General features: G+C 56.9%; 2 protein-coding genes across 6 annotated transcripts in view; both read right to left on the bottom strand.

The window, feature by feature from the left end:
- PRR7 (proline rich 7, synaptic) overlaps positions 1-6,388 on the bottom strand; it is a 9,307-nt gene extending 2,919 nt beyond the window's left edge. Inside the window, exon 1 of the mRNA XM_036846650.1 lies at positions 6,147-6,388. The gene's annotated coding sequence lies outside the window, so the exon portion shown is untranslated. The remainder of the gene's footprint in view (positions 1-6,146) is intronic.
- GRK6 (G protein-coupled receptor kinase 6) overlaps positions 1-25,820 on the bottom strand; it is a 27,424-nt gene extending 1,604 nt beyond the window's left edge. The window contains exons 1-16 of one of the 5 annotated variants that reach the window (XM_036846643.1): positions 25,613-25,820; positions 21,825-21,920; positions 20,774-20,886; positions 20,577-20,654; positions 20,118-20,218; positions 19,690-19,782; positions 19,521-19,584; positions 19,247-19,387; positions 18,771-18,961; positions 17,933-17,970; positions 17,752-17,841; positions 16,542-16,750; positions 16,314-16,451; positions 12,262-12,399; positions 12,045-12,179; positions 7,463-7,683 (exon numbers count right to left, since the gene is read on the bottom strand). In XM_036846643.1, coding sequence (XP_036702538.1) covers positions 7,510-7,683; positions 12,045-12,179; positions 12,262-12,399; positions 16,314-16,451; positions 16,542-16,750; positions 17,752-17,841; positions 17,933-17,970; positions 18,771-18,961; positions 19,247-19,387; positions 19,521-19,584; positions 19,690-19,782; positions 20,118-20,218; positions 20,577-20,654; positions 20,774-20,886; positions 21,825-21,920; positions 25,613-25,664 — 1,851 coding nt within the window. In that variant the 5' untranslated portion in view covers positions 25,665-25,820 and the 3' untranslated portion in view covers positions 7,463-7,509. The other 4 variants (XM_036846644.1, XM_036846647.1, XM_036846646.1 and 1 more) reach the window with 4 other exon arrangements.

The following is a 25,820-nucleotide window of genomic DNA, read 5'->3' as shown; positions in this document are numbered from 1 at the left end:
CTGGGCCTGTGTTCCAGAACAGACAATGGCAGGAACAATAGCTCCACCCGCCCCCTCGACAACCCCACCATGAGGCTGCCATGGCGACGCAGCCCAGATAAAAACACGATGCTGCCAGTCACTGGGAGTTAATTAAATCTGTTATTCTCCTTTTCCTGAGCCCACAGGAATTTTCAGGAGTGCTCTGAGGAAGCTGGCCCTAACTAGGGGGCTCCTTGGCCTGCAAAGTAGGAACAGCTCTGGGTCAGGAACGCACTTCTGGGGCTGGAGGTGATGGAGTTTAGCTGAATTAGAAATAAAAATACCTGCCAAGGATTGTCTACTGTGTGAAGCCTCATTCTAGGCCCCTTTCATGCAGAGTAATCTAATGCAATCTTCAACACCACCTTCTCACTGGGGGTCGTGTCCATCTGATGGATGAGACAGGCTTAGAGAAGGAAGTGACTTGCCCTGGGTCACACAGCTAATAAGGGGAAGAGCTAGGATTTAGCCTGAGTGTGAATCCAAAGTCTGTGTTGAAACACTTTCCCCTAAGTGATGAGTGAGATGTAAATAAATGCACGTGAGCACTCAGTACAGGAGATTTGGCAGTCGTGGGGACACTGGCCAGGCTGGCCAGCCTGTAGCCAGAACGCGCCTTCCTACTCCTTCCCACCAAAACTTGATGCTTCTGGCAACCAGCCCTCAGCTCAAGAGTGGGAAAGGCTACAGGGTGAAGGAGAGATGGAATGGCAGCTCTAGGGTTAACAAGGAACAAAGGACAGGGACTGTGCCCTGAGGGGTCCAGCTCAGCTCGCTGGGCATTAGGAGGACTGGGACAGGCCACAGCCAAGACCCACTGGGTGCCACTGTCGCCTCTCAGCCTGTCTCATCTATCAAATGGGCATGACCCCCAGTGAGAAGGCGGTGTTGAAGATCACATAAGATTCTGTGTGGAAGGGGCCTAGAACAAGGCCTGACACACAGTAGACAGGCCTTGGTGGGTATTTTTATTTCTAATTTAGCTAAACTCCAGCTGAGAGGCAGGAACTATTGCTGAATTTTGCAGACTTGGCCACTGTGGGTCTGAGAGAGGAAGTCTGCCTAAGGTCTCACAGCTGAGCTGGCCCTCTGACCCCACACTGGCTCCAATGCCCAGTTTGGCGGTGGGGGGGTGGGGTGGGACAATGCCTCCTGGGCCGCTGCTTCACCCTGGTGCTCCAACAGGCCCAGAGGGCAGGAATCCTGCCTGAACCTCCCTCCTGCCCTGTGTCTGGTCCACAGGAGTTGCTCAGTAACATCTCATCTAATCCACAGTAGTTGCCCAATATATAAATGTCAAGGAATTAATTCAGGCTTTTCCAAGTGCTCTTCCTGACCAAGCCAAGCTTCTCAAAGCCTTTCCAAAGGGCTGTTCCTTTATCCCTTCACACCTGTGCATGCTCCTGTCTGGGTCTGGGGCGCCCTTCAAACTCAGACCCTGCCTCTTGCTCACAGCCACTCACCTTCCCCATCCCCTTCAGAAACATGCCTGGTCCCTAGTAAATACCAACTCCAACTGTGTGCTGGGAGCGGAGGCTTTGGCCAGACTCATCCTTAAGTCTGCCGTTTTATGATTTGTTTTCTGTTTGTTTCCTTATTCTCTTTTCTTACCTTTTTGCGGGTTATTTGGACATTTTTCAGGATTCCATCTTGGTTTATTTGTGGAGTTTGTGAGTATATCACTTTGTAGGGTTTTCTTAGGCCACACACTCACTGGGAGCACAGCAGGGGATGGGAGTGAGAGCTGGGGGGTGACATGTTGTCTCAGTTTCCTCATCAGTGGCTGTGGAGAAGAGTGAGCTAATCCATACAAAGGGCTTGGAGATGCCCAACAAACAGGAGCACTGCTGTCCACAGTTTCGGAGCTGGGGGTGCAGAGGTGTGTGCCCCCGGGCTGGACGCCACAGAGAGTTCTCTCAGTCACCCTATAAACTAGGTGAGCATTCTGCCCATTTGACAGATGAGAACACTTGGCTCAGAGAGATTAAATGACCCCCAAGGTCACACAGATCTCTTACTTTAGGGCCTGGTGCACTGCTGTGGGCACCTCCCACATTACTCCTCTGTATGGAGAACCCCGGCACCCTAACCTTAGACCCCAAAGATCTGCTGCTGGGTCTTTTATCTCAGCAAAGGGCCCACCGTTTACACCATCTGCCAAATCCTGTTGTTTTTAACCCTCAGTGTAGTGTGTCTTCATCTGTCCACTTCCTTTTGTCCCCCCACTGCAGCTGGCTGGGTCAGGTCACTGTCATCTCTCACCTGGGCCCCCATTACCGTGCTTGCCACCACGCCGTGCTTCTGCCTGGCCTGCCACTCTCCACACTGTCCATTTCCCCCTGGCCCGCCCCTGAACCCAGCTGCTACACAGCCTCGCTGCTCTCGCCCCAGCGCGTGCTCCTCAGCCTCACCTGTTGGCCTCACCTGTTACCTCCCTGGACATGTCAGCCTCCAGCTACCTCACCCTGCAGGGCTGGATGAGAAGACCAACAATATCAATCACAGTGTTCTGTAGTGGCCTGTGTCCAACACGAGGGCTGCATCTGCCTTGATCATCTGGCATACGGTAGCTCAAAAACCACTTGTTGAAGGAGTAACTGGAGGTGTCCAGTTACCTGTTTGGTCTTTTAGTTGTCTGACAAGGAATACCTCAAGAGCTAGGTCTGCATCTAGTTCATTCCTGGGAAATGTTGGCCATTCACCAAAATGTCACTGAGAAAGCAGCTCTCAGCCTTCACAGGGAGGTTTATAAGCAAGCTGAGGATGCATACGTCTATGTGAATAAAAGGAAAAGTCTACGTGGAGATGTGTACCAGGGGCTCTGCAGTGGAAAGAAGGAATCCCAGGCAACAGGGGCTCTGGGTCACAAGGGGAAGCCCTGGATGTGACACCAGAGTTGCTGGTCAAGTGAAGGAACAGGCATTCAGGCCAGGGGACAGAGGAGAGGAGGAGAGTATGGTGTGTGGAATGAGGGTGGGGGTAGGAAAGGTGACCAGTCACCTGTCCTGCGTGCCCTGCACGTGCCAAGCCCCCTGCTAACCTCTCTAGATTCATTACCTCAGCGAGGAGGGAGCTGCTGCCATCCCCACTCTACAGGCAGGGAGCTGGGGCCAGTTCAGGCCCACATCGCCTGCGGGCTTATGAAATCCAGGGGACTGTAAAGCCCACTGTCCTGGCAGGAAGGCCATTTTAGGGAGGCACTGGTGACATTTTTACACTCCTCCCACACCAAGACAAATGAACTGAAGCCAGAGAGAGATGATGGCAACTGTCCCAGCTGCCACAGTCGGCCAGGTGTGGAGCTGGCCATAACCTCATTTCCAGCGAGGCCAAGGTACTGGCTTGACACCCTCACCTGCAGGCAGCATCTCTGTGATCCAACCTCGGCACAATGCCAGGAACCCAGGGCTTGCGAAACTGCAAACAGGACAACAGAGATTGGGGCCCTAGTGGGTTGGTGTCTATCGTACTCAGATCTGCCCCTCCAAGGGAGTTGGCCACACCTCGGGGGTGGCGGGGTGGAGCGGAGGTGATTGTACCCTCTTTTGAGGGGCAGCCTGGTGAACACGCAGAGCACTGAGCAGGGATCCCTGGGTTCAAATCCTGCTTATGCCCTGCCCGGACTGTGTAATCCCATTCCGGCTATCCCCAGGCCTGAGCTGAAGTTTCTTCACCTGTATGATAGAGACGATGAGGCCTCCCTGGCAGTGCCAAGGTAGGAGCAGAACTGATGGGGGATGTGAAAATACACCAGCATATACAGCTGCGCTTGACAAACCAAATGCCAGCACCTTGCAGCCTCAAGAGGCTCAAATATGGAAACTGGCCCATGGCACTACATCTACACAAGCCTGGAGATGGTCTAGCAAAAACTGCCATCACTTTCCCATGGACTAGAGATCTCAGCCTTGTGACTCTCAGGCTGGACACAGTTCATGGACATGTTTTGTTGGCCCATAATCATTTTTTAAAAATATGATTAGTTGCCAACATTTAAAAACCAGGAGATTTTACATAAATTTCTGGGTCAACTTGAAAACTGGACAACCTCGTCATACCAAGTCCACGTTCTCAGATGGTGACATAGACTGCAGCTGATTAGTGCCCTAATCCACCTGGGCCTTGGAGGCATTTCGGTTTCTAACCCCTGAGCTAGACTGAGCACCCATAGGGGCCAGCAGTGCATGGGCCCATCATTGCTAAATTCCTTCTGCTACAGCCAGGGCTGCAAGCTGACCAGGCCACAGAGCCCACAAACCAAGGAATAGGGCCTTGGGGGTTCCCAGGGGACTGAGGTAGCCCTCACTGCTCAGCTTCCCTCAGAGAGAGAAAATGGAAGGAGGGAGGAAAGGAGGCAACCCAGCCATAGCACGGTCCTATAGAGCATCTGGGGGCAAGAATCTGGCTGATTTTGCTGGAAGAAGGAAAGGTGTACCAAGGCCTAAAAGACATAGGGAATTTCCTCACCGGAGGAATGCAGAAGAAGGTTAAGAATGCTCCTCTAGAAGGCTCTACAGTTCTTTTCTGCCTGGCTCACAAGAGATAGTATGTAGCAATACCATAGCGGAGAGGGGCCATGCCAGCAGAGAAACCTGCACTGGAAACCTAGCTCCACCACTTATTAGTTGTGCAACCTTGGGCAAGTCACTTTACCTCCCTGAGCCTTGGAGTCATCATCTCTAAAATGGGGATAAAAAACTTACCTTGCACAATGTTGTAAGGACTAGGAGATCATGGATGCAGAGTGCTCAACACAGGTCTCACACAGGGCAGGAACAGAATGAAAGGAGCCTGTGAGTAATTCCAAAGGCACTCCTGCCTGTGGGAGACTCAGGCCTGACTTAGGATACCACCCATCTAAGGGCATCTATGCCAAGGCCTCAAATGACCAGGTAATGGTCACCTCTGGTACCCAGGAGACCTCCCTGGATGGGAAAGGAAACCCAAGGGTAGTTGTGGTCACTGGGATGTTGGGTCCAAGGCCTGCGGTTGGGGCTGGCATCTGCTGAGTCAGGCCCGGGAGAGCTGGCAGGAGGGCCATTTCTCTCCCCCAGCATGCTATCCACTGAGGGGAGGTTGGGAGGGGAGCCAGAGGTCATTTCCTCTGACTCAGCGGTCATTCTCCTCTCAGAGGAGCTCCCCTGGAAGACAGGACATCTCCATGTGGCGCTGGCCTGCCTGCCGGCCAACCTGCATGCCACCCAGCACAGTCTGGGCTTTGTGCTCAGACAAGAAAGGGACACTTGTGATCCAGACAGGGGGCCGGGTGCTCCTATTTGGCCTGGGCTTCAGCTTCCCTGGGTCAGCAGTGTCCTTTCCTCTGCTACTGCCCACGCTCCTTCCACCCCTTCCCGGAGAATGATGGCTTGAGAAGAGGAGCAGAGACCCACTGCGGGCCCAAGCCACGGTCTGGCACATGCTCTGGCCGTGAGGAGGAGGGATGCGAGAGTCTTTCCTCTCCCCTGGTAGGGACCATCGCCTTTGGGGCACCCAACTCGGGTCAGGCCATTTCGCTGGCGGGGGGTGGTGGTGGGGGGTTTGGGTTTGGGGTGACGGGCACAGACCCCGGACCCATGCCTCCTCCTCCTGTGGCTGGCCCAGGGGCTGGCCCGCCCCCACGTTTGCTGCCACCCCAGGAGCCCTGCTGCGACGACTGCAGCCACGTGGGAGCCAGCTCCTGCCCACGGGGCCGCTCGCCCCCCACCCCCACCCTCGACGGCTGTGGAGGCAGGCACACCCAGACGGGCCAGAGGGTCGGAGTTCCCCCCACCGCGAGAGGGAGAGTCCCCCGGGGCTTCGGCCCCTCGTGGGGGCGGGGATGGGGGGTCGCCGCCCTGCAGCCGCGTTGCCGGGGAGCGCAACCCGGTTGCTGTGGCAACCGTTTCCAAGCGAACCGGCGGCGGCTTGCGCCCTGCTCCCGCTTCTTGGCTCACTGGCGCCTTCCCTCTCTCTCCCTCCCTCCCTCCTTTCCTCCGGTGTGGGCTGGGGGAGGGGCTGGCCGGGGCGGGGGTCCGGGGCGGCGACCCGGGGCCAGGGCGCGGAGCCGCCCGCGGGGAGGGGCTCAGCCCCGGGACCATCTTCCGCCCGCGCTCCGGACCCGACCGGCCGGCCGCCGCGGTACTCACGGGCCCAGGCATCCTCCTCGAGCTCGTCCTCCTGGCTCGGGGCGAGCGGCACGGGCCCCGCGGACAGAGCCCGCGACCCAGGGGAGGCGGCGGCGGCCCCAGGGAGCGGACTGTGGCAGCGAAGGCGGCTCCGAGAGCTGGGCTGGAGCCGCGGGGCGCGCGCACGGGCGCGTACACGGCGCGTACCGAGGCCGGCGTGCGCGCGCGCGGCCGCCGGCAGAGGGCCCCCACCCCCAGTCACTCGCCGCCGAGGATGCTGTCCCGGGAGCGAAAGGCTGAGGACCCGGCACCCACCTGCCGCACCGAGACTCGGCAGGCAGGGCGCCGGGTTCACCCTGCACAGGGAATGCCCACGCCACGCCGCACAGCTCCTGGCAACAGGCTGTCCGGACCCGGCAGACGCTAGCAGACCCGGTGCACACCGTCGTCGGCCGAGCACACAGGATGCTCAGCCAAGGAGCTGAGATGGAGAACGAACACACACACACGCACACCTACCTACCTACCTCAACCCGGAGAATGCACACATGTCCAGGCCCTGGCCACATCCTGACAGGCACCGCACACACGCAGTAGGCAGGGGCTGGAGCAGGCAGGCACCCCAATGTGGCTCCAACTCACAAATACATAGCCCACTCCCAACTCACGGCCCTTCCCACTGTGTTCCCAGCACACACTACCACATGTCCAGTAAGAAGTAGCACAGGGAAAACCTAGTGCTGGATCCATAGCCCTGGCTTTCATGGACCCTGCTCATCCCCAGGGAACAGAGGTGAGCTCTAGTGAGGGCCCCGCTACCTAGGCTGAGTCTGAACCTGACTGTCCATCAGCCTCTTAATTGGGTTCTTTGTTTCCAGTCCAAATTCTCCACCATGCTTAGGGTGGTCTTCCAAAAACATCCTCCACCATCATGTTGGCTGGGACATTTTGGGTTCCAAGTGACAGAACCTCAAAACAAATAGGCTTGAGCTCAAAGGCATTTGGCTCATGTAACTGGGAAGTCCAGGGGTAGATTTTAGCTGTGATCACAATTGTGTTCCAGCAATGGAATGAGGCATTTATCTGTTCTCTCCACTCAGTTCTCTTCTGTTTGCATTATTTTCAGGCAAATTTGGCCCCAAATGGTGGTGAGGTTGACCCCACAGCTCTAGGCACAAGCCACCCATCCCCAGAGGAACTGAGAACCCCAATTCTTCCCCAAGAGTTCTAGCAACCCCCCTAGGCTCTTTTTGGATTCATTTTGGCCAAGTGCCCATAGGTGATCCAATCCAGGTATGGGGGAAGGGATATGTGTTCAGACACCCAGTATCCGTTACCTTTTCTTTGAGCACCCTGGTTTCATTGGGGGACTCATTTCACCCCATTAGTTGCCCCCGATGTACAGTGGGCAGGTTCCCAGCCTGGTCATTTGGATTCCTTGGATCTGGAGCTCAGTGGTGCAGAGACATAAACATGGCTGTAGCATTTTTGCTTCTGGATGTTGTGCCTTGATGAGCTGCCTCAATTCTGGTTCTTCCCATCTCAGCTCCTCCATATCCTTTTTTTAAAAAAATTAATTAATTAATTAATTTTTGGCTGCATTGGGTCTTCGTTGCTGCGCGCGGGCTTTTCTCTAGTTGCGGTGAGTGGGGGCTACTCTTCATTGTGGTGCATGAGCTTCTCATTGCGGTGGCTTCTCTTGCTGCGGAGCATGGGCTCTAGGCTCACGGGCTTCAGTAATTGTGGCACGCGGGCTCAGTAGTTGTAGCTTGCAGGCTCTAGAGCACAGGCTCAGTTGCTCCGCGGCATGTGGGATCTTCCCAGACCAGGGCTCGAATCCGTGTCGCCTGCATTGGCAGGCGGATTCTCAACCACTGCGCAACCAGGGAAGCCCCTCCATATCCCTTTAACACTTTCTAAGTTAGCTATAGGACAGCTCTGTCACTTGCAACCAAAGATTCCTAACAGCCCAACCTGGGTCACATGCTCTAGGTATATGTGTATGCAGGGGGTGCAAGCCCGGTCTCATATAAACCAAAAGGACTGAGGGGAGTCTACCCAAAGGAAACATGGGGTGCTTTTGTACATGCTAGGCAGACAGCCTGACACAACCACCTAAAAAACCCTTCAGGACTGCCCCACCTTCCAGATGAGACCCCGCATCCTAACACAGCTTTCAAAGCCCAGGATGGCAGAGTCTCACTGACCTCAGCTCCAGCCACTACCCCATGTTCAGCCATCCTAAACCACTAGAGGCTCTAGACCATCCGTCTCCTCCCCTGGGAACATCTGATTCTGTATCCTGGAGGGTACCAACTTGACACCTTTGTGGCAAGGGGCCTCCCCTGTTTGGTGTTGGCCCCCAGTCCCAGCATCATCTCTGCTACAGTGCTGATCACACTGGGTCCCACTGTCCCCACATCTGCTTGCCTACCAGACAGAGCTCGAAGCTGGCAGGGGCCTCATCTTCATCTGGGTCCCCCAGCTCTTACCATAGGGCTGGATGGGGAGGAGGTGAACTTGGGCAAGGCTTGTTAAGAAGTGAATTCTGGGAGTGTTCTCTGCCAAGCATCCACTGTGGTAAGAACTTTAAGGTGGGTTGAACCCTAGCCAAGAAGTTCCTACCTAGCCTAAGGGGAGTCTGGTGGGAGGTCTGGACCCACCCGGCTACCTGGCACTCATTTACCCTCGCACACCTGCCCAGAGCTGGGCTGTGGCCTCTGCACACTAATACCTACCTCTCCCCACCGCCCACAACAGAGCCCGGAGCACCTCAGGCCCCAACCTCTCACCTCCAGGGTCTTCATCTTCAGCTGGCTTCCTCTCCACCCTGCAATGGCCGCTCACCAGCTGGAAGACCTAGGCAAGGCCCTCTCCCTACCCCGTTTCCCTCAAGTCAATAGAAGCAGCGGTGCGCTCTCCACATACCAAGAGCTAGGCCGCCACCAGAGGCCCCTTCGAAGTTGGTACTTGGAACCTTGACTTGTCCTTAAGATAGCCATCAGCCTGACCCCCAGCACCCACATACCCCCAACAGGCAAGAGTCCTGCCAGTGACCCAGGGGCTCAAGGGGGTGACTGGCTACTTAATTGGATTCTCATAGATGCCCGGTGAGGCGACGGGTATCACACCCAGGGTTCCAGATAAGGGAAGGGCCTATGCAAAGGCAGCTTGGCAAGTGGCCAGGCTGGCACTTGAACCCAGAGCTATCCAACTGCAAAGCTCATGTGGCCTCTGTGGCACTGGGTACCCAGCCCAGAGGCAAGGAACAAACACTTATGGTGGTTACAGAGCATCCCTGGGGGACTGGGGCCACTGGGATGCTACAGACCAGGAACAGATTTGTGAAGTCTGGGACAGACTTGTGGTCAACAGGCTGCCACTCCCAAGTCTCTGCACAGGTGGAATGCTCCCCAACTTCCTGTCCCCCAGGTGAATGTCTCCTTCAAGACCTGGCTCAACTGCTACCTTCAGAGAATCCTCCCTGATGGCCACATGGCTGGTCTCCACCCACCTCTGCCACAGCCTAACTTCCAGCATCACCAGTGTCTGTCTCTGCCCAGCCACATTTCCTGCTTCAAAGGCAAAGCAGAGGAATGGCTCTAACACATGTGTACTGGCCCTGGGCAAATCACACAGCAGGTGTCCAGGTTAAGACAGACTGGGCAGGTGTTCCTAACTGGCAGGTGTCCAGGTAAGACAGACTGGGCAGGTGTTCCTAACAGCAGCTCCCACCTTACTCCCCAGGCCGCTCCAAACCCACAAACGGTGGCCAGGCCACCCTGGCCTCGGAGGGGATACTGCCAGCTGAGCCCGTCTCTCCAGCACAGGCCCACACCCTAGTGGTTCCAGAGCCAGACCCATACCTAGTGGGGACCCAAGGCTTCTTCTCTCAGGCCTCAACCTGTTGAGGAAGTTGCTGGGCCCAAAGGCCACCAAAGCCTGGCTGCCTGGAGAGGCTACCCCAAGATCGGCCCTGGGGGCCCTTGGGCCTTGCTGGAAGGGCAGCCCCCACTATCCTCACTTCCAATCCCTTTCCACTTCCAGCACGGCCAGGGAAGCAGGAAGACCCCTGGACCACCAGGGGCAAGAAAGAGGCAGGCAGGGGCAGCTGGCCGGGTTTGTGCTCGGACTGTATTCACACAGAGACATGTGGCAGCTTATATTGGACAAAATGGGTAATAAAACTTGGCTTTAAATATGGAAAAACTGGGACCCTGTAATCCCACGCTACCCTAACACTGGGACCAGGATGGTCATCACAGTCCAGGAAGGGCCAGGGCTGGGGCCCGGGGCGCAGGCCCACAGCCTCGCCTGCCCCCTTCACACACACACACACACACACACACACAGACGCACACACACACACACACACCCCACAGGCACACACAGGGAGGGGTGGATTATTGCTGGGCACATGTGTCTGTTATGAGGGGAGTCTGGAATGTTTGACGGTTGGCCAGGGACACCCCCACCCCTACCCTTCCCCTGGCCTGGGCTGGGGTGTTTCTGCACGAGGTGTCTTCAGGACAGGGCCCAGCACAAGGGACGAGGTGACCTGGGAGCTGGAAGGCAGAGGCAGACCCATCTGGGACAGCCTGGGCAGTGGACTGAGGGGTCCCAGGGTCAGCCCAATCTCTGGTCACACTTTGGCACAGGCCTAGGGGACACAGAGGTCCCAGATACAGCTCTGACAAGTGCTGAGAAGGGACAGTATTGGGTCCCAGAGGTGGCGGCCTAAGCCCAGGGCGGCAGGGGCAGGCACGAGTCTCACTCGGAGGTCGGCGGTGGCAAGCACAGTGCTGGGGGCCCAGGGGCCTGGCCTGGCCCAACCTCGCCCATCTGAGCTGGGCCTGAGGTGCCTGGAGCGTGGCAGCAGCCCCTGTGCCGGCTCCAGGGTGGGTCTTAAGAACGCTCTGGTTGCTATATACATTCGTACAAAGACATAAATACAGAAAGCCCCGAGCTCCACAGACAAGAGCTGAAGGGACGCACCTTTGTCCCAGGGACAGTCCAGGCCTTGCCAAACTCAGCCAGACCAGGGGCTGAGGAGCAGAGGGCACTGGGGACAGCTCCGGCTGTGTTCCCCAGGCCACAACTTGAGTGGACAATGGGGAAGACCACTGTGCAAAACTGTAAACAGCGCTCGGAGTAGCTGCTACCGCCAACCGCCCAGCGGGGCCTCAGGCTGGGGGCTAGAGGTGGGTGGGGAGCTCGAGGCGGGCGGGAAGCTCTTCCTCACTGTCGCTGCAGTTCCCACAGCAGTCCTGGAGGGCGGGGAAGACACGGAGGGAGAGAGGCAGAGCGGGTGCAGTTAGCCACCAGGGCTGTCACCTGGGCCGGCCCTGCCAGGGCAGACCAGGAGCTCCGTGCTCCAAGGAGGGGGCTCCCCACGAGGGGCCCAGAGCAGCAGCTCAGGCCAGACATGTGTGTACATCAGTGCAGAGGCTGCTGGCAACAGGCTGAAGTAAGGAGGACCAGGTGGATCCCAGGCTCTGCCAGGGCCCTCTCCCCTGGGGCCGGCGGAGGCAGGGCATGGGGAGACAGATGGCTAAGCAAGGCTAGCAGCTTGCAGGTGCTGGGCACGGAAGCAGTGGGGAGGGGGAGGTAGGGAGCGGGCACCAGACTTCTTTCGCCCACATCTCGCCTCTGCCATGGAAGGGCTGTCTGTGGCTCCCCAAGGCCGGGCAGCAAGGCCAACCCATGGGGAGCCCACACTGCTCACCTCTGGAAAGAGAAAAGAGGCCGTGAGCCCAGCCGGGGGTGGGGGACAGGCGGGAACGAGGCCAGAGACCCTGGGCACCGCTGACACGGCTGGAGGATGCCTACTCCCCGTGCACGCAGGCACCGGCTCTGCCTCCCACCCACCGTCCCCTGGAGCCAGGCAGGGGACCCAGGCAGGACACTGCTGGGGGTTACCTGGCGACTGAAGAGCCTCTGCAGCAGTCCCTTCTTTGGGGGTGCAGGCGGCTGGCCCTTCCAGTCCAGGTCTGGGGGAACCGAGCCATCCAGCCCGAAGACATTCAGCTCCTGGAAGCACTCGGTCTCCACCATCTGCCGCAGAACAGGCAGCTGTGAGTACTGCCCCCAAGGGTGCCCCTCTGGAGCCCACCCCATCAGCTGGGCAGGCCCCCACCTCGTTCTGCCAGGGGATGGACACACTGCCCGTGGCAAATTTCTGGTAGAAGTCCTGGTCAGTGGCCTCCAGCTCTACACCCTTAACTGTGGAGAACTGTTCGATGTCCAGAACGTCCTTGCAGTAAATGGCCTGGGGCTGGGGGGACAGAGGCAGTGGTTAGACAGGAACACCACACACACCCCTCCTCGACAGGAGGGCAGCTCAACCCTGAGCTGGGGCTGGGTTTGCCCTGACCCTTGCAGCTTCCTGGTTTGCAGGTGCCCCCAGTGTTCACAGCAGCACTATTTACAATGGCCATGACATGGAAGCAACCTAAGTGTCCATCCACAGATGAATGGGTAAAGAAGATGTGGCATATGTATATAAATAATGTACAGTGGAATATTACTCAGCCATAAAAAAGAATGAAATAATGCCATTTGCAGCAACATGGATGGACCCAGAGATTATCATACCAAGTGAAGTAAGTCGTTAAAAGACAAATATATTTAACATGACATCACTTATATGTGGAATCTAAAAAAATGATACAAATGAACTTATTTACAAAACAGAAACAGACTCACAGACATAGAAAACAAACTCATGGTTATCAAAGAGGAAGGGGGGAGGATAAATAAGGAGTTTGGGATTAGCAGATATATTTTACAATATATAAAATAGATAAACATCACGGTCCTACTGTATAGCGCAGGGAACCATATTCAATTCCTTGTAATAAACTACAATGGAAAAGAATCTGAAAAAGAATACACACATATACACATATATATATATATATACACATATACACACATATATAGACACATATATACACCCGTACATATATATATCTGAATCACTTTGCTGTACACCAGAAACTAATACACAACATTGTAAATCTACTATACTTCCAGAACAAAACAAAACACAAATGCCCCATGCACTTCCTGAGCATGGCAGTCCCTTCTCTCTGAGGCCCAAGTTCCCCCCTAAACTGGGGCTCATTATCCCTCACTGCTCACTGCCTGACAAGGCTGCAGAGCCGACCCACGGTGGCCAACCAGCCCCCACAGTGCCATGCGGAATCAGTAACAGGCACCCCCCTCCACCTGTATACAGCTGTCTACGTGCAACTGGTGAGGGCAGCGCAGACTGAATCTCAGCTGGGTACCCCGTGCGGGGGCCTGGAGCTGATAGGTCCTCTGTCCTGGGACGTCCAATGGTATATTCCATCCCCTTCTGTTTCACAGCCAACCAAAGGATTAGAACATTCCTCCCACCTCCCTGCACCCCCAGCCCTCTGCCAGGAGCCCACCTCACTCCAGAAGGCCACTTCTTTTTTCATCGTTACATTTTTTTCTAAGTCCTACTGTTAAGGATGTCAAAATATCATCATGTAAAATCATACACCTGCTTTTTGGAAAAGTCTGGCAGTTCCCCAAAAGGTTAAACATAGCGTTACCATATGAGCCAGCATTCAATTTCTAGGTGTATGTCCCAGAGAAATGAAAACATATGTCCCCACAAAAACTTGTATGTGAATGCTCAAAACAGCATTATGCATCATAGCCCCAAAGTGGAAACAACCCTAATGTCAATCAACTGATGAACAAACAAAATGTGGCATATTCATACAATGGAATATTATTCAGTCATAAAAAAGGAATGCAGGACCAATAAATGCTACAACATCGGTGAACCTTGAAAACATTATGCAAAGTGCAAAAAGCCAGTCACAAAGGACCACATATTATATAATCCCATTAATATGAAATGTCCAGAATAGGCAAATATAGAGAGACATAAAGTAGATTAGTAGGGACTTCCCTGGTGGTGCAGCGGTTAAGAATCTGCCTGCCAATGCAGGGGACACGGGTTCGATCCCTGTTCCGGGAAGATCCCACACGCTGTGGAGCAACTAAGCCCATGCACCACAACTACTGAGCCTGCACTCTAGAGCCCGCGAGCCACAACTACTGAAGCCTGCATGCCTAGAGCCTGTGCTCCGCAACAAGAGAAGCCACCGCAATGAGAAGCCCGTGCCCCGCATGAAGAGTAGCTCCCGCTCACCGCAACTAGAGAAAGCCCGCGCACAGCAACGAAGACACAACGCAGACACACACACACACAAAAAGTCGATTAGTGGATGCCAAGGGCCAGGGGAGGGGAGAATGGGGAATGACTGCTAATGAGTATGGGGTACTTTGGGGGGAGGGGTGATGAAAATGTTCTAAAATTGATTGCGGTGATGGTCGCACAACCTGACTATGCTAAAAGCCATTTAATTATATCCTTTAAAGGAGTGAGTTGTATGGTATGTGAACTCAATAAAGCTGTTAAAAACTATATCATCATCAAGCACATTTTTCATCTGCTGCTTCTAAAAAAGTTAAATTCCAGGGCACTGATTTTCAAGGTTGATGTGCAGGGAAGGAGGAGTAAACTTGAGTGGCAGGGCCAGCCCTGAGGCAGGCTGCCGGAAGTCAGGCTCTCAGCTCAACTGCCCACAGCAAGGCTAAAACCGTGGGTTGCTGGTGAGACCCACCTACAAGATGCAGTCCTGCAGAGGCAGCAGCCCGCTAGCTGGCCTCCCACTCCCGCTCCTGCTCCCCTGCTCTATGGCCCGCACCCCCACCTCATATTCCTGCTCCACATTCCCTGCACATGCTCACGCCAGCCACACTGGCCTCCACTGCTGTTCCACCTCTCAAGGCTGGTCCCTGCACCAGGATCTCAATGCCTGGCTGCTCCTTCTCCCTGGAATGCTCACGCCCCAAATCCTGGTACAGCTCTGTCCTTCACATATTTTAGGCTTCTACTTAACCATCAGCTCCTCAGAGACCATCCTGTCTAGAAATACTCCCACCCCTCCACCACTCCTTTCTCACTTACTGGTTTATTTTTCTGCCTTCTCACTAGAACATGAAGGGAGGACTGGGTCCTGTTGACTCTGTTAATTCTGAGGTCTGGCACATATGGGCACTCAGATATTCGTTGAGTGTGTCAACAATCACGTGCATGGTTGACAGCCACCAACCTGGCCTGCCCATCACCTACCTTCCTCCCCCGTGTTCCTGGTGAACTGTCAATCACAGGTCCCAGTTCTCTTACACATGAGAGGGGGGCAAGCACATGACCTAAAATTGGCCAATCAGAACCTTCCCTATGACTTTATACAGAGAAGCCTGAATTCAGTGGGAGAACAGTCAACAGGCTGCAGCAGAGCCGAGAGATGGAGTCCTGACAACACGGTATGAAACCCTGACATTGGCCCTACTCTGGGACTTTCTGGCCAAATGAACCAATAAGCTCCACGTTGGGCGTAAGTTTGAGTTGGGCTTCTGCCACTTAGAATTTGATGACTCGAGGATGTTTCTGCCAGGAGGATGCCTGACCCACTGAGATGCTCAGTAAATGAGTGAGACTCTGCAGAGGGGAGTGTCCTGCTCCCAGACGGGAGGTCAGCGTTGCCAGGTGTAGTGGGCAGCAGATGTTTTGCCAGCCCAATGGCCCTTTCCCCTGCTGGCAAGGCATCTTAGTTTTCCTTTGGGAAACCGATCTCCCACCACTGGCAGTGGCTCAAGTGGGTATAGGATCCAGGATCCAGGTGTGGCTGCTGAGGGGCCTCTGGGCAATCAGGCAATGAGCGTCAGCCTCAGGCGTTTTTTTTTTCCTTTTAGGACTTCTTTTGAAGTTATTGGGCAAGAGGCACTCTCTGTCTTCCAGGCTGGCTGAGCTGTTAAGATGTAGGCCTGCCACACCCTGGGGACAGCTGCCTGAAAGAGAAGCCTGCACACTGACCAGTAGTGGGGAGAGAGAGGAAGACGGAATTCCTGCAACATTGTTGGAGCCCTGGATCGGGTAGGCCAAAAGCAAGGCCTCTCCCACAGCTTTTCATTTTTCTGAGCCCAGTGAATTCTGTTTTGTTGGTTAACCCACTTGAGTTTTCTAACACTTGCAATGAGGGTGTCCCAACCAATCCTCCAAGAGCCCCCAACCCTTCCCGCCCACCCCTGCCCCCCAGCCAGGGCTTGGCCCTGTCCTCGGCAGGAGTGGGCGGCACTCACATCAGGCTTGAAGGGTGGTTCTAGCATGCCGGCTCCCAACCGCTTGAAGTTCAGCTTCTTGAAGAGGGGGTGCTCCTTCACCTCGCGGGCACCGGCCCCCCCACACCCCAGGCGCTCGGCAGGGTCCTTGCAGAGGAGCTACGGCAAGGCAGGGTGGTCAGGGTAGCCCCGGGAGAGGCGCCCCCAGCCCCAGCCCTGGCCGGCTGGGCCTCCTGCTGCCTGCTGTACCTGGGAACAGAGTGAGCGGGCCTGCGGGGAAAAGTGCTCGGGGTACTCCTCGGGCACCTCCTTTACCAGCCGCTCCACCTCCTCCCGCTTGATCTTCTTTTTTCTCTGCTGGAAGGGTGACTGGCCTGCGATCATCTCGTACAGGAGGCAGCCTAGCGCCCACCAGTCCGGGCTGAATGTGTACCGTTCGTTCTTCACCACCTCTGGGGCTGGGAGGGACAGCACAGGAGTTAAGACGGGGCAGGAGGCGGAATTGAGCCCCGGGGCCCCAGGAATGCCCAGCATGCATGTCAAGGTGGGGTAACCAGCTCAAACACCCACTGGTACCAGCCAGGCAGGCACCATCAGCAGCCCGGTGGGGACTGAGGTGAGTAGGAGAGCACACATCCCATCAAACGGAGGTGCTACGGCCCTGCAGGGGGCTACGTCTTCTGATTTTTCAAGAGAAGTCAGAAATCCGTATTTTTAACATGAAGCTGTCTGGGTTATCAAATGTTGGCGATCAATTCAAATTGTTTGAAAAACAATTTGATTTAAACACAGATGGAGGCCAAATTAGGCCTAGTGTGGCTGCCAGTTTGCAACCTCTAGATTTAATATCAAAGAGAGGAAAGAAGACAGCAACTCATTTGCTGGATACCTACTGCCTGCCAGGACAGGCAGGTAGGGATTTTTGCCTCTACTGCCTCTTTTCATCTTCAAGGCAACCCTGGGAGTAGGTGATGATCACTTTACAGTCAGGGAAAGTGAGGCTGGGAGAAGCAGAATGTCTGGCCCGAGGACACATAACAAGGAAGAGGTGGAGCCCATAGCTGGAGCTCTGTCTACTGTGTCACGTGGTCCCAAGGGGAATTTGGGGCCACATCTTGGCCTCCGCCACAGATGGGCACTCCCACTTCTAGCATGGGCAGGTCTCGGGAGTGGAGGACCGGGGCCGTGGAAACAGGTATGAGGCTCTTGTCTTTCACTGGTAGCCACCTGTAGGCGCAGCCAGTAGGAGGAGCTCAATGAATATGTAGTGAGTGAACGCTGTGGATTCACAGTGTGTGAGGCCCTGGCTGAGTCCTGGTCTCCTCATCTATAAAAGAAGAACATCAACTCTTTCTATTCCCTGAGGTACAGGAGACTTCCCAACAGAGGTGGTGGGGACTGGGCCCAACACAGAGAGAGGACCCAGGAGGCTGGTGGGCCAGGGGGAAGGGAGACTCACCCATGTAGCCCACAGTGCCCACACGGCCTTTGATCGTCTGGCCCTCAGGTACATGCACAGCCAGCCCCAGGTCGGAGATGCGTATGTGACCTGAATGTGGGTGGAGAAGCAGGGAGGCCCGTTAGGCAGGTGGGCCAGACCTCCCCCATGCCTCTCCCACCCTTTGTGGCCCCTCACCCACCGTGGTCATCTAGTAGGATGTTCTCTGGCTTTAGGTCCCTGTGGGGAGAGAAGGGCAGGATCAGAGGCTGCTCAGTTTGCCCAGCAGCCAGACAGGGCCACCCCCTCCTAGCTCGCTCACCCCCTGGGATGGGATGTGCAGCAAGGTGTGGGAGCCTTTTGTTGCCAGAGGACTGACAGCCCTGCCTTCCCTGGCAGCAGCCCCAACCTGAGGGAGCAGATGAAGGATCTGTGCAGCCAGGACTCCTGGGACTCGCTACGCAAGTGGAAGGCAGTTCCCACTCAGAGGGAAGCCTCCCAGACGTCACCAGCAGATTTGTTCACCCCTAGTGTCAAGGGGCTTCCGCTCTCCCTCCACTCTGGTGGCTGACTCTACCTTTTCCATCTGTCAAACGAGGCTACTCATCCATCTCCTCATGGGGCTGTTGTGAGGCTCAAATGAAATCATCACCAGTAACAGTAGTAAGAGGAGCTCTCCACTACCAAGTTCTATGTACTTTACAGCATTATCTCATTCATTCCCTACAACAACCTGAGAGGCAGGAATTATAGTCTTTGCTTCCCAGGAAAGAAAATGGTGTTGTGAGCAGGGAGCTGAGTGGCCAAGGTCACAGAGTGAGAGAGGGGTGACAATGCCGGGATTCACACATGGTCAACCAGACCCCAGAGCCTGGGTTCTGAGCCTCTCAAGTCTGCCTAGTGTGAGTGAGTGTGGAGCCCCCAGCCAGAGCCCAGACAGACTTGTGCCTGCAGTGACAGCCCCAGCACACCAACATCTCTCTGCAGCCTCCACCCAAGCCCAGTTGCGGTCCCTGGCAAGGAGGGCCACACCCCTGCACCTGTACACGATGCGTTCCCGGTGCAGGTCCTCCAGGCCACAGCAGATCTCCGCCGCGTAGAAGACGGCCCGAGCCTCGGGGAAGCCAGCCTGGCCCATGTGGTAGATGTGGAACTTGAGGTCGCCTCCGTTCATCAGCGTCAGCACCAGGCACAGCGCGTCCTTGGTCTCATAGGCGTAGGCCAAGCTCACCTGTGACCAAGAGGGCCCGAGCCCTGAAGCAGGGGCCATGGGCCACCTGGTGGCGGGGCTGGTGCCAGCCGCCCGAAAAGTCCTTCTTAGTACCACTCCCTGGGGCCCAGCCTGCTCCCTAGGCCAGGTGTCAATTCCCCAAACCCACCCTTCCCAGGCATCTCTGAGGGCAGGGGAGGCAGTCGTGCCTGGAGGGGGCCTGTGGGAGGGAAGAGATCTTAGTCCAGCGAGTGGGGAGAGCAGGCGTGGCCAGGGAAATGGGAAGGGTCTCCTGTCTGTACTTACTACAAACCTACTGTTCACTTTCTCCAGGATCTGCTTCTCATTGAGGGCCATGGCCTCCCCTTTCCGCTTCTTGATCCGCTTCTTCTCCAGCTTCTTGCAGGCGTACATCTTGCCTGTTGCCCGCACCTGGCAGGCACACACCTGTAGCCAGGGTAGATGGGGCAAATGGGGACCAGCTGTGCCCTTCCTGGGGGTACAGGGGCTCAAAGGGGGAAGGGGCTTGTCAGGGTCCACACTAACCCACCTCTGCTGGGGCTCTGGCCTGGCCACTCACCTCCCCAAAGCCACCTTTGCCCAGGACTCGGTACTGCCTGAAGGTGTTTTTGGTCACTGGCTGCCTGTGGACAAGGGGTTGGGGAGCAAACACTAGCTGATCAGGGGCCTGACGCCCGTGAGAGCCCCCACAACCCGGCCCAGCCCAGCCCAGCCTTCAAGGAGCTCACCTTTCCAGCCACTTCCACTGCAGGAAACGGTTGAAGTAGATGCTGTCGAGGTAGTCGGCAAAAGGGGCCACACTCAGGTACTCGTGGGTCAGCCTATCGAGAAGACCCAGCCCACTGGTCAGCCCCTGACACCTCAAGTTCTTGGCTTGATGGGCCAGGCCCCCTGTTATGTGTATGCTCAGCCTGAAAGGCAGCATCCTCGGCCAACCCTCTTGCTAACCCACCTAGGTGGGAGACATGCATCCCGGCTGAAGCCCAGGATGCTACAGAGAGGGGAGGCAACCTGCCCAAGGTCACAGAGCCGGCGCAAGGCTGGGGTGAGAGGCTGAGCTCCCTCACCACCTGCTGAACTGTTCACAGCCTTCTGGGTCCACAGAAGCCCCCTCGTCAGGACACGATTCTCAGCCTATGGGCAGGGAGAGGCTTACCGGGTGAGCTCCTGGAAGAGGTCTTTGCAGGGCCCCTGCTCCAGCCGCTGGGCACAGTTAGTCACCAGTTGCCGGGGGACCTCAGGGATGAGGTCGGGACCCTAGGGACAAGCCACAGACAGGTCAGTGCAGGGGCTCCCTTGGCCAGCCACCCACTCCCAGGGCAGAGATGGCAAGAGACCTCGGGCCTGTGCTGGGGTGGCTATGGGCCGGTGGTGCGCCAGCCTGCCCAGTTGCTGAACTTGGTTTCTCCTGCTCCCCTTGAGGCAGGGTGAAGCAGAGCTGCTGGCAGGCTGCAGGGCCCAGAGCCCCAGCCCACCCTCCTGGGCTCCATGCCCACAGTGCTGCCTGGTGAGCCTGGAGCAGCTCCAGGGCACTCTCTGCCTGAGCTGTGGTCAATCCTCTCCCCATCACTGAGCTCTACCCGCTGCCATCATCCCTCCATCAGTGCTCACTCACCGTGTGGCTCAGAAAATTCTGCATTAGCCGCCGCCCACACTCCTTCCGCTTCTCATCAGGGGTCACCTCATACTCAGCCTGCGGGGTGGGAGGCAGAGAAGCTTGGGGTTTGGATACAGCAACAGGCATGGGGAGGTGGGGCACATGTGGCCCGGGACCTCTGCCCACCCTTTGGTGTTGGGCTGGGCTGCACTCACCACCCCGTCCAGGAAGGCAATGCAGCGGGTCAGCTCAGGCCTCGTGGCGCAGAACTCTCGGAACAGCAGGCGCCCGATGGGCTGCCGCTCGCACAGGCTGTGGTAGTCACGCTCTGCAGGCAGGGGTGGGAGCTGTTGGATTTCTGGACCTGGAGCCCGCCGGCAGGGCACTCCGGTCCACACCACCAGGCCCGGGGCCCTAACAACAGCTTCCAGCCCTGCAGTATGGCGGCCACTGTCTCCTTTAGAACCCTCACCACAGCACTGAGGTGGCACTACTGTTACTGCCATCATAGCTTGGGACTCCGAGGCCCAGAGCGGATAAGTAAGTAGCCCAAGGTCACACAGCCAGGAGTGTGGCTCCAGAGCTGGGGTCCTCACTTCCTGCCGCGGTCTCCTGGTTCACACCACTTGCATACGTCACAGTTGGGGTTGGGTGTGGTCTGTGAGGTTCCGGCCCGGCTTGGGCCCGGCCCACACCTGCTGCCTGCCTGGCGAAAGTGTGGGAGGAAGCTGTGGCTTCCGGCGAGCTCAAGGCTAGGCCTCCTTCCCGGCGGTGGAAGCAGCCATGGTGTACTCCTAGCCCACGTGCAGGCCTTCAGAGGGGGCCTGGCCCTTCTTGTCAAGGTTTTGCTGGGCACCCACAGGGCCAGCTGGGTGGGGCTGAGCACAGGCCTGGGGCTTCCCGGGCAGTCAGTGTGAGGGCTGACTCCAGCCCCCGAAGCACCCTCCGCTCCATCCTGCGAGCCCTGCTCGCCCGAGGCTTGGCCCTCCCTTCCGCTGCTTCCCTCAGATCGCCCCCAATCTGACCCCGTCCTCCTCCCCACGCCTACCCCAACCACCCGCTGCTGTCCTGTGTGCTCTCTGCCCTCCACCCAGCCCAAGCCCAGGAACTGAAACTGGGTTGGTGGTGCGGCCTCAATTTCTCTGCTCCCCAAAACCCCCAACCCTGCCCCTCCACCCTGAGGCAAGGTCTCGGGGGAGTCCCCCCTGGCACCAGCGGGACCCTCTCACCTCTCCACCCAACACCCCGTCTCTACCCAGGCCTCACCAAGGCTGAGCCGCAGCTCTTCGCACTGGCTGATATGAGGGAACTGCAGCATCTGACGCCATTTCTTGCTTTTGCCTTTGCGATTCCCGCCACCACCTGTGGAAGCAAACAGGTGCTGGGTCTCGAGTCCCGCCACTGCCGTGCCTCCCCTCCACCCTCAGTGCAGTCCAGAGGCCTTCAGGGCCCAGCCTAGGCCCAGTCCACTCTGGGAGGCACCTCGGTCCTTCCTTCCGCATGCTGCAACATGCCCTCGCTGGGTTCCAGGACACACATGGGCCCCTAGGCCCTCCTGCTAGGGGTTTCTGGGCTGGAAGAGCCAAGAGGGGCATGAGGCCAGGCCCCTGGGGGAGAGTGGGGTTTCCAGGTAGCTTTGGCAGGCCTCAGCTTCTTCCTACCAGGTAGGGGTTTCCCAGGTGAAGAAAGAGAAGGACACGATAGTGGTGGGAACTGTGTAAGTCAAGGCCCAGAAGGGAGATGTTCCAGGACATGTGGGACATGCCTGAGAGATGCCAGAGGCAGAGGGCAGCCTGGGTCACCAGGTAGGCTCCAGGCCCCTATTACGGGGCCCTGCATCAGAGCTATCAGAGATGCAAACAAAGTGGTGGCAGGAGGGTTGGCACTCAGGATCCCTACTCCTGCTTTCCTGGTCCTGCTACCTGCCTCATTTTACCTAGTTGACCCCTCATCTGTAGCTGCTGAGACCAGGGTAGCAGCTCAAATGCCTAAAGAGCCAGACAGGTACAGTAAATGTGGGCCAGATGGTAGACAACAGGGAGTGGTGAGGAGTGTGGGAACTGGACCCGGGGTGCTGCTTCGAACAGGGGCAGCTGCAGCACAACCACGGCTGACTGCTTGATTGTTACTAGGCAGGAATGCTGGCCCAGTGTGGCCAGCTCTTCTGACTTTTCAAAATCAGCTGAGACTCTGGACTGTTACATGAAATATTGGTTCCTATATTTTAAAAAACCCACTGCAGCCCAATAAATAAAACATGTTAGAGATCTAGCTAGATGTGGCCTGTGGGCCATGAGGTTGAAAATGGTGGAAGGAGCCTGAGTCTTGGAATCTTACAGACCTGGGTTTGAATCTCCACTTTACACTTCAGGCCCATCACTTGCTCTCTAGGAACCTCAATTTCTCCATGTGTACTTCAGGTCCAGAGCCATCTCCAGAGGTACTGTGATGGTGACCAGGAGAGTCTGTGTCCAGTACGCAGTACAGCTGTGGCAGGAGGTGGGTCCCAGCTCCAACAACTCAATGGCAACCTCAGGCCACCACTATCCCTTGCCTGGCCTCAGTTTCCGCTATGGTTTACCCAGCCTTGTTTCCATCTGGCCTGACTGAAGGCAGGTGGTGCAGGAGGAGCCACCGTCTAGGGAGAGGGCAAGGCTGGGTCCTCCAATAGGCTCCCTGACCTAAGCTGCCTGGAAGAGGAAGTGTTGTAGGGTACCCATTGGGAAACCTGCTAGCAGCCCTCCTGCAGCCTGCACCCAGCATACCCCACAGTCATTGCTCCACTGTGAGTGAGCAACAGACCCCCACCCCCCAACCCAGGGCGAGGCCTCCCCAGAAGGGGAACTCCTCCCCCACACCTCCATCCGCCCGCTACCCCCATCACTTACTTCCTCCTCTCCCTCCTCCCAGCCACATCAAGGCAGCAGCAGAGTCACATGCAAATATCCTGTCCTGGAACTGCCACCAGAGTCAGTGGGGCTCCTCCCCACCCCAGCCTGGTCCCCTCCCCGTGCCTCTGAGGGCCTGGGAAAGGAAGGAGGACTAAGTGAGGGTTCACACCCCCAGTGTTGTCCCACTTCATCCTCACAGAAATTCTGCCAGACCTGGCCCAATTTTATGAGAAAACCGAGGCCCTGAAATGAGGAGTCAATTGGTCCAAGATTACGAAGCCTGGAGGTCCCAGAGGCAGGATTCGAACCCAGCTCCCTAGGACCACAACCCAAGCTCTTCTCCCACCCCAAACATGCCTGGTATCAGGTGTCAATTGAATACATGCAATCCCAAATCACTCAGGGCCTCAGATCACTTGGGAAGCTGGCAAAGGCCCAGGGTCCAAGCTGTCAGCCAGCTCATGAAGGGATTCCAATGCACTCAATCTACAGACCAGGGTTCAGAACTCAGTGACAACTGGGATTTCCTTTAGTTTTCAGGTCCCGCCCTCAACCATCCCACAAAAAGAGTTACTGAAGTTCAGAGAGAAGAGACTTGTCTAGAGCCACCCAGGTGAGAGGGACAGAGCCAGGTTGGAGTAAGGATTCTCCAGTGAAGGCATTGGTCTCAGTCTGGCCATAACCCCCTATGCCTCACCCATGGCCTGAGGAAGCCTCCCAGAAGGTGCCCACACTCTCTGGTCAGGCAAGGCAGTGTTCTCAGCAGGCCTGAGGCCTGAACTGGCTACAGCCCTAGGGAGGGAGGCCTGGCCAGGCTCTCCCCACCCCTCCTCCCTGGATGGCTGGATGACAAGGCAGAACAGAATCGGCAGATGCCCCCAGAGGCTGGGAGGAAGGCCTAGCCCCAGGACTCGATAACGGACAGGAGATAAGGAAGGCTCTGGGCACTGAGGACCCAGACTGCCATGCCCCTTTCCAGGCAGCACTTCCCCAGGGTCAACATGCACTGGGCAGGCAGGGGGCACCAGATGCTGTGCCAGCTGGGGGTTCCTCTGGGTTTCCTACAGACTGCATTGGGGACAGCCTGTGTCCTAGGCGTGAGTCAACCAGTCTCACTGTGTGTCCTGAGGGCTAGTCACTGATCTAAGCCTCAGTTTCCCACCTGTAAAATAGGTCAGAAAGGCAAAGCAGATGTCTTTTTCAGCCTGAAAGCCCAGCAAAGAGCCCTGACCTCCCTGCCCTAGAGTTCCAAAAAGAAGTGTCTTCTTCTCTGCTGGTCCCTGGCACCCTGGACACGACAGGGCACAGAGTAGGTGTTCGGTGATTATGTTACTGAGGTGAACAGTGGCAGGTGAGGGGCAGACTGACCACAAGGCAATGAGGACCAAATCTGGTCCCTATGCATCCCCAGGACCCTCATAGAGGAGGTGCCTGGTAATGTCTGAGGAGCTCAGCAACACTAGGTTCACAAGACAGGCTCCCTCTGCCAGGCCTTGCACTTAACAGTCCTACCAGCCTGGCATGCCTCCCTTCCTTCAAAACTCAGCTTCCAGTTTTTTCTGTGCCCATATGCCCCACTAGTCCCGAGGGCAAAAACTGTGACCCATTCACCTCTGTCCCCAGTGTCCTGAGGCACCGAGCAAGTGGCAGTCATGCTGGTAGCATATATGACCAGCAGTTTCCCCACCTCGCATAGGCTGTGCTACGGCAGAGCCTCGGTTAATTTATCTTCCAAACCTTTTACCCTGCACCAACTTTGTGCCGGCCCAGGCTGGGCGCCGGAGTCTGGGCCCGGGCACGTGGGGTGTGGGCTGCCCCTTCCCCTTCCTGGGGCATCTTCTTACCTCTCACCTGGGAGAGGGCTCAGAGAGGCTCTCCCAGGGCTGAGGTCCCACCCTTCCCTCTTCCTTCCTCTCTCCTTCTCTCACCCCCTCACCACGACCCCACCCCCCCCTCCGCGCGGGCGGCAGCCTGACCCCCACCCCTTGCTGGGCTCCAGCTCCCGGGGGGCAGGTGCGGAGGAAGAGGACCACAAGCCGGAAGGGCTCGTGTCTGCGCGAGGTGCGGGGCACGGAGCGAGCTGCCCTAGGGGATGGGGCGGCTGAAGCGCCCGGTCGAGCTCTGAGGCCGCGCACCCCCGTTCTCTGCACCCAACAGCCTCACCTTCCCGGGCCTTGAGTAGCACCGTGTTCGCTACGATGTTCTCGAGCTCCATGGGCTGCGGCGCCGCCGGGCCCGCCGGGCCGCGCCACCGGCCGGGATTGCTCGAGGGAGCCGGGGCCGGATGGCGATCGGCGCGGCTCGGCTCGGCTCGGCTCGCAGTGACCGCGCCGCGGCCTCCCGGGCCTCACCGGCCGCCGCCGCCCGCCGA

The sequence above is a fragment of the Balaenoptera musculus genome, chromosome 3, assembly GCF_009873245.2.
Source record: "Balaenoptera musculus isolate JJ_BM4_2016_0621 chromosome 3, mBalMus1.pri.v3, whole genome shotgun sequence".
NCBI classification, from domain to species: Eukaryota; Metazoa; Chordata; class Mammalia; order Artiodactyla; family Balaenopteridae; genus Balaenoptera; species Balaenoptera musculus.
This window is presented reverse-complemented; position numbering and strand designations above follow the sequence as displayed.